The following is an 8,553-nucleotide window of genomic DNA, read 5'->3' on the forward strand; positions in this document are numbered from 1 at the left end:
CACTAGGACCGTCTTGAACCACCAAACGCTCCCGCCCGCGGCTTCGGCATAAAGGCTTTGCAACACCCGCACACTCTGGTTAATGTCCCCAAACCTCCAAGGAATGCGCCAAAAGCTCCGCCGGAGGGTGTGAGTCTGAAGGCCTCCTGAACTTGGGCCTCCTCCGACGTTCCAAGTTCACCGAATAACACGTTTTGGGCTTACCAGCGTATCAGTCCGAGGCTTCCCCCCACGCACGCTCGCACACCCACCAGATCGCGATGAACTCAGTTAGACAAAAAACACCACTCCGCGCCTCTCTTTACCCGGCGAGTGTCCAAAACATACCAGGCCCTCAGGTCCGATGATACGATAACGAAATCGATCATGGGACGTTCTGCCTAGGGTGCTCGGATACCGAATTACACTTATGAGCATCCTTATGCTTCGAACATGGTGGTTTGCTCTTGGCAATCCTGACTAGCACAGAAGTCCAGTAACAAACCACCATCCCGGTTCAGATCAGGGGGGCCGTCTCCTCCAATCACTCCCTCCCAAGTGTCTCCATCATTGCCCAAATGTGCGTTGAAGCCTCCCAGCAAGATTAAAGAGTCCCCTTCAGGAGCCCCATACAGGACTCTTTCCAGGGTTCAAGGCTTAATACTCTGAACTGCATAAGCACACACAACAGTCAGAGTTTTCCCCCCCATAACCCGCAGGCGTAGGGAGGCGACCCTCTCGTCCACTGGGGTAGACTCCAACAACGAAGCACCCAACCGGGTACTTGTGAGTATCGCCGCCCAGCGCCTCACACCTTGAGCAACTCCGGAGAAGAATAGAGTCCAACCCCTATCCAGAAGTAAGGTTCCAGAGCCGATGCTGTGCGTAGAGGTGAGCCCAACCAGATCCAACTGGTAACGCTCCACCTCCCGCATAAGCTCCGACTCCTTCCCCCCCAGAGAGGTGACGTTCCACGTCCCCAAAGCCAGCTTCTGTCGCCCGGGTCTGGTCCGTCGAGACCCTCTGCCTTCACTGCCACCCTTCTGGCAGCGCACCCGACCCCATCGCTGTTTCCCGTAGGTGGTGGGCCCGCGGGACGGAGAAGCGGAGGTGTTGCCCACGTTGCCTTTTCGGGCTATGCCTCTCTTTGTGTGTCGTCTTTCCTGTAGTGTGTTATAATATAGGTTTTTATATGTGCAAAGCCTAAAATCCCAAAGGGAGTTTCTCTAAAAAATAAAGACCTTTTGAACATTAAGGCATGTAAACATGTCACAACAGAGGCACACAAAATAGATACTTAGTTTTATGTTGCTAGGTAATGTATTGGTCGATTTAGGTAGAGAACTGAGTAACAATCTGGTTAAAATGTTTTATGTATAAGTACTGTAAGCTGCAATGGTTGACCTCACCGCAGCTCTTATATTTTGCTTGTATTTTGTTCAAATGTATTATTCACTCAAAAGCATTGAAAACTGCAAATTCATTGTTTAGATTTAAAAGTTCTGTCATTTTAATGAACACAGTTTTGTAGTAGTAGTAGTAGTAGTAGTAGTAGTAGTAGAACCTTTATTTAGCCAGGTTTTTCAAGATTGACATCCAAATTAAGAGAAGTCCTGATCTTGAGAAGAATCCACATATTCATATTTCAACTCGACACTGATCAGGAACATTTCCCAGTGAAGCAGCAGCCTGGTTAATAATTGCTAAAACTGGAAACAGCCGATAAGCCGGGCGAGGGTGATGGATGATGACAACCCTTCATCTTGTTGTTCATGTGAAGGGCTGAACTTCTGGAGTTTACCATCAACATACAATACGAGTGGTAAAAGTACTTACATAATGTTCCTTTTTGCACATTTGGTGTTGAAGTGTTTTACAGTGTTTATGTTAATGTAGGTACAGTGAATGCTTGTATAGAAAATCCGCTGATTTATGCCTTCAATGGTTTACTTTGTGATATTTGCAGTCACTTACCCGATGGAAAGTATTCACCATCTATGAAATGAGAATGTTTCCGTATTTCACACGGCTGAAACAAAGATTTTGTGCTTTTTTCAAAAATATTCATAGATTAAAAGAAAAATATACAATGTCATTGTAAAAACGTATCTCAACAAATGAATACATTTCATTGGAAATATATTATGAATGCAGCTTTAGTTCAGTAATTTGTTTAAGGTTGCTTTTAAACTTGAAAAAAGAGAAAAGCTGATGAGGCCACAGATTGATAGATTTTGAAAGTTTTGTAAAGGTCTCGGTATGGATTTCATTAGGTTGGAAGTTATCAGAGTAAATGTATTTTGTCAAAACTACTTATGGATTCATGTGGAAACAACTGCTTGCAAGAAAATCAGTATATCACCTACACATTGATAACAGATTGGGGAAATTATACTGGGACCAATCAGATGACTTCACTACACAAACCCACATGCACACATCTGGAAATGTAAATGTAAAATTCCTTGTATAGATTTGATAATTTAGGTTGAAATGTAATTCAATAGGTGTCATTGTGATGAGTCAATTAAAACCATTTTGAAACTAACTTGGCAACATTGAATTCCCTACATAATAATAACAGAAACCAATCAACTTACATTTAGAAATATGATAAATAAAATACAGATAATGACAGATGGATTAAGTGTTAGCTTTGCTCTCTGCTGTTCATTATTCACACACCAATTTTCCCTATTCTTAGTGTAAATTCCGATGTTGGTCTCTGGAAGCCCCCCTACCACCTTTTAATCCTAAAACATAACGGCAGGAGATCGCCGTTAGTAAATATATACTTAAGTAATAATACTTCTCTCATTACCCCCCTTACTCTAAAATGGTCCCTCATATCAAATACTATAAAAACACAATTAGACTTTTGGTCCAATGTTGATGTGCAATGTTGTAGTGCTGTAATCTCCAAATCCCATATTGATTTCCAAAGTCAGGCTGTACAACCAGCAGCCAGGTTATCAGTTGTTGGAGGTAGGTCATCACCTTATAAACTTAATAAAAACCTGTTAATCCCACATCAGAAACGTCACTGATCAGTGTTGCTACGTTTCTTCCGTCCTCTCCAGTCTCTGATTAGAATTTGTTTTTGTGTCATTCATCGAGGAGGCTCTCTGTCTCAATCTGCAGCGCCGCCTCCACACTGTCTGTGTGCCTGAAGTCCTGCAGGTCAGCTGCCAGGAGAACCTCCAGGACCGAGGGCTAAAGAGCAGAGGAAGACAGAGACATAGATATATAAAAATATATATATTTTGTATTTTTATGCTGTTTTGAAAACGTACTTCTGTATAACAATAAGGCATTTAGTTCCAAAACCCTAATATACATTCTTGTTGAAAGAAGACCTTAAAGGGGCCCTATTATGCTCTTTGGGGGTTCCCTTTCCAGTAGTGTGTTATATAGGTTTTTGTGCATGTAAATGGTGTCTCACGCACACCTCCCCCCTCCCTTCTTCTTTCATTTGAATTCTTAAAGGTAGGGTAGGTAATTTTGGAGAAACCAGCTCGAGTGCGCTAGAATTTGAAAATACACAGCCGAAAAAAATCTGCCACTTCCTTACAGAGACCCTCCTCCAACACACACGAACATGACCAATGAGGGCATGAGATAAGTTTGTGCACAGATGGAAGGCTGACAGGCAGGTAGGCCATCCAGTTATTTTAGCCAGGCCGGCTTAAATGATTGGTTGTGCTATTTACAGTACTACGGCTTCCAGAGATGACATTTTGTTATGGATTTTTTGTCAAAGCACTTAAGATATTCATTGCTATCGGGATGTTAAGAGCATTCCAAGGAATATAACAAAAAGTGTATCTCGAGCCGGTTTCTCAAACTTACCTACCCCACCATTAAGGAAAATGTTTTTCTTGCTTTCCTCCAAGGTGAACGGAAAATAAAAATAAAATAGAAAAGTCTTGAGGAATTTAAGTCAATAGCCGCTTTCACACCAAGTACTTTGCCGTACTTAGTGCCCCGGCACTTAGTGCCCCGGCACTTAGTTCTCTCTCCGACCTAAGATTTTCATCGACATAACTACTCTGTAGCTATGTTCGTATGACAAATAAAGACCCTTGAACCTTGAACCTTGTTGGTGCGCGGGGCTAATGCTAATAATGCTAAGGCCAGCAAATACAATGGCGGCTTCAAAAGACTTTTCAGAGCTTTACGGGGCGTGGTTTGCAATTCGCCAAGCCAATAGAAATTGGTACTTTTGTGGTACCACCTCTCTAGCAGGCACTAAAAATGGGGGTAAAAGTTCCCGGCACTAAGTACTCTTTTTGGTGTGAACGCGACATAAGGGGTAGGTCTACTAACGGAACTAAACGGGAAAAGTACGGGGAAAAGTACTCCGGTGTGAACGCGCCTATTGCGGATCGTGTTTGACAACTGCAGAGCTACTACAACTGCAAATGGACTGTACTTATATAGCGCTTTATCCAGTCTTTAAGACCCCTCAAAGCGCTTTACATACTACATGTCATTCACCCATTCACACCCATTCATACAGAGCAGTGTACCTTACTCTAGGACCTAACATTCACACACATTCACACACCGTTGGCCATGCCATCGGGAGCAACTCAGGGTTAAGTATCTTGCCCAAGGATACATCGACATGTTGACTGCATGGGCTGGGATCGAACCCACAACCTTCTGGTTGAAAGACGACCACACTCCCTCACAGCCACAGTTGCCCTAGTGCAGAGCTACTACAACAGTAAACATTATTATAAAAACAAATTTTAGCATCAACAATATCGGCTGTTGTTCAACACAACCCCATTTATCTTAAAAAATCCCAGTTTTCCCATTCTTTGTTTTCCATATAGGCATGTAAGAGAAACAACATATTACCAGAATTTATATTTACACAATGTATTTCATATCAATCTGTCATTTTGGTGGTAAAGTTCTCCTATAACAGACACTTATCTGTGAAGCAGTGAGAGCTGAAGGTCGTACCTGCAATCTGGAAAAGACCAGCTGAACTTCTCGTAGTTTGAACTGTCGCAGTAGGTCCCTGAGCTCGCTGACCACTGTGTAGTCTATAACGCTGACATGGTGGCAATCCAGGACCACTGACCGTGGGGGAGACGCTGGGGGTAGATGATAGAGGGAAAATAACAGGAGAATAAAGGAAAGGAAAAACTTAAATAAAAGAGATGGTCAATCAAAGAACTTCATAAATGTTTTTGTCATCTAATCAAAGACAGACGAAACAACCCTTACCCTGCAGAGCCTGAGTGTGTATGAGGTGGCTTAGATACTCTGTGGCAGGAAAGCTGAGCCCACTGCCCAACTCCATCACCAGCATACCGGGATCAGACACCTGCACAATACGGGAGACAAAAGTGATCGGTTACTTTTGAGATACCAGGATTTTGTTGTGTTATTTAGTGAGAAAAAATGCAATCTTGCTCAAGGCACCTACATCTGATCTTTTATCTTGAGCATAGACAATAAAGATTCACTGTTTAATGGCATTTGCACATATCTCCATGTGACCATCTAATAAAGATGGGGGATATCATGAAAACATCATCAAAATATAATGTATGTTCTTATACAATATATATCATTATATGAGTTTCATTCGGAAACTGTGGTGTGGTTTTGGCTGTTACGAAAAAAAACGGAAAACGTTTTGGTGATAGCAACTCCTCCTACTCAAGCGGAGGACTATAGTACCTTTACAGGAAACCAGGCCACTGTTGCTTGAAGGGATTTAAGTAGTACAATCATTCTCACACACTCAATTGACACAACATTGTACCTTTATCTGTGGTCTGGCGGTGTGGTACAGCAGCAGGACTCCTGATACAGCTACACCTCCCACGATGCCGTACTGCACCTCCCAGAAACTCATCAGGAACGTCACAATGAAAGGCACCAGGTCCAGCTCTGAGGGAGACACACCAGCATGAGAACACAACTCAAAGACAAACATGTCGGAGACATACTTAAGTAATAAAACAGAGAAGACACCTACTGCGTATCCTCCACATCTTAGCCACGACTTGATAATCCACCATGGGAGCGACCGCACAGATGATAACAGCAGCGAGAGCAGCTTTGGGGATATAGTAGAAGGCTGGCATGAGGAACGCCAGGGAGAGCAACACTATCACACCTGAAGTCACACACAGAAGGAGAAGGAGACATCTTTATTTCCATACTGATCGAACTTCACAGACTGAGCAGAAATGACATCTTAACAAATACGCCAAAATACAAAAAAGAGAGACATAATGGAAAGTCACATGAATACATGAAACATAGCTAAAATATACAAATGTGATGTCTCAACAGCATACTCTGTAATATCATTTCTTTATTAACTTTTAAATCAATTGTTTATTCACAAACGTTGATCACAAAGTCAGGGTGATGTGTCTTTCGTGATTTTACTTTGTTTGTTTGAGGTGGAGTATGTTGGATGCTAAATTATTTATTATCTCTTACCTATTTTAGACAAATATTTAGTTTTAATGGTTTATCTGTTAATGTTTGTTGCTTTATTAGCTTGTAAATGTTTCTTAATAATACTCAAACTCCCTCACATTCTAGACGTGTTGGTAAGATATATTTTGTATTAAGCTTTTTAGTGTTTGGGGCTATGTAAAGCTTCAAATAGCTTATTGGGTTTTCCCATTTCACATATCTTCATTCTGTCTTATGATTGTGTTTGTATTTTTAATTGTGGATTAAAGAAAATGTTGAATAGCATTGACCCTCCATGTCGACCCCTAGACATCACTGTAGAGACAAGAGAGAGGGTAAGGGGATAAAAGGAAACAAGGGAAGTGTGGATAATAGATGATAACACAGACCACCACTAGAGGGCGGAAGAGATAGAGAGAAGATTAAAGGTATCAGACTCACTGGTGACGATTCCTCCAGCTGGAGTGCAAACACCAGTCTGAGAGTTCACTGCTGTTCTGGATGTGAGTAGAAAACATAAAGCTGTTCATATTAGACACCTGAGCTCTCGTACACACAACCCAGAGTCCCAGACACACACACTGACAAACTAGACACACACACACCTCCCGAAGCTTCCCGTGACGGGGTACGCGGACACAAAGGAGCCCATGATGTTGGTCACACCAATAGCCAGCAGCTCCTGGTTGGCATCAATTCTGTAGTCGTTCTGACTGGCTGAGGAGAAACAGGAAGTTAAAATCTGTCAACGATTTGAAGAGACACTCATTCTTTGAGAAGTTTCAAGCTGCAGAGCTTCAGGTAAAAATAACCATGATCCTGATGACAATGCTACACTTGATGATGATGATGATGATGATGATGTTTACCAAGTTGGTTGGTAATTAGAACATAGCACAGCTAGGTTCAATAGGATGTTATTAGTTCTGCAAATATCTTGGTTTTGGTTATTACAATTCTTTCTGAAGGGGGCCATAACAACACATTTCATGGCAATCCATCCAAAACTTTGAAATCAAACCACAAATATTAACTTAATTGAGGTGCCGGAAGAAGCCAAAAAGTCATTAGGATCATCCTCTGAGGATTATACATTTCTTAACCAAATCTAATTGGAATCCATCCGATTGTTGATATATTTGTATCTGAATCAAAATGATGGACTGACCAACTGACAGCAACATTGCCATCGTTACGCAGCTAGCATGACTTACAAAACGTACCAAATGCTTTAGCAATAGCAATGCTCTCCAATAGACCCATGAAGGGGATCACTGCCAGCCCCCCACCGAAGTCCTGCACACAACACACACAGAGGACTGGCTAGTCAGCTGATCTTCTTGTGAAGTTCAATCGTTTAGTAAAATCATTCCGTGCCCTCACCCTGAATCGGGCCTCCTCTCTCTGCTCCTTACCTCTACAATCTCTCCAAAGGTGACGACGGTGCCGTTGGCTGTGGTGTCTGAGGTGGGCGGGGGCTTGAACGGTGGGAGACCCTTAGAAGTTTCCCCTGTGACTGTAAACACGGGATGGCCGAAAGCGTTCCAGGAAAAGGCTACGCAGGATGCTGCTACCACCACGAAAACGTTACGCACTGACCAGGACAGAGAAGACACGAATAAATAGAGTAAAAGTTTAGAAAAGTAATACATAAAGCAGGCACAATGTAGAATGTATACAATATCAATCACAAAGATAAAGATATGTGCACCCAGCAAAGCTGTTCATTTATAGCAATTATAACACATTTAGATTAAAGCAGCAGCAATTACTTTATTTATTAAAGTGATGTCAGAAAAGGCTGTTTTTAGCCTCTCAAATATGAAGATTTTAATTTTAAATCAAAATAAAGTTAATTCATTTGGGTTTTGGCTGACAAAGCATGCCATTTAAAGACATTGCCTTAAATGTTTTTGCTATCTTGAAAAGGATGGACACACTTAGGGACGTGCACAGACATTTGGAGGGGCTATTGCTCTAAACTAGAAAAAGGGCCCTGCCCTCCCCCTTTTGAATTTTTTTCTAAATGAAATCCAGGGAAATCTTTTGTTTTGCGGTCCATATCTCATTAAAATATCTAATGTTACTAACTATTAAAGAAAAAATGGGGACGATTCTGTT

At 41.9% G+C, this 8,553-nt stretch overlaps 1 protein-coding gene across 1 annotated transcript in view; it reads right to left on the minus strand.

Moving 5' to 3' along the window:
• Positions 1-1,531: 1,531 nt before the first annotated feature.
• slc26a11 (solute carrier family 26 member 11) overlaps positions 1,532-8,553 on the minus strand; it is an 11,968-nt gene continuing 4,946 nt past the window's right edge. The window contains exons 6-14 of the mRNA XM_010776478.1: positions 7,848-8,152; positions 7,656-7,728; positions 7,038-7,149; positions 6,874-6,929; positions 5,981-6,121; positions 5,765-5,892; positions 5,221-5,320; positions 4,954-5,087; positions 1,532-3,192 (exon numbers count right to left, since the gene is read on the minus strand). Coding sequence (XP_010774780.1) covers positions 3,085-3,192; positions 4,954-5,087; positions 5,221-5,320; positions 5,765-5,892; positions 5,981-6,121; positions 6,874-6,929; positions 7,038-7,149; positions 7,656-7,728; positions 7,848-8,152 — 1,157 coding nt within the window. The 3' untranslated portion in view covers positions 1,532-3,084. The remainder of the gene's footprint in view (positions 3,193-4,953; positions 5,088-5,220; positions 5,321-5,764; positions 5,893-5,980; positions 6,122-6,873; positions 6,930-7,037; positions 7,150-7,655; positions 7,729-7,847; positions 8,153-8,553) is intronic.

This window comes from Notothenia coriiceps, unplaced genomic scaffold (assembly GCF_000735185.1).
Source record: "Notothenia coriiceps isolate Sejong01 unplaced genomic scaffold, NC01 NC01_scaffold00017067, whole genome shotgun sequence".
Lineage (NCBI taxonomy): Eukaryota > Metazoa > Chordata > Actinopteri > Perciformes > Nototheniidae > Notothenia > Notothenia coriiceps.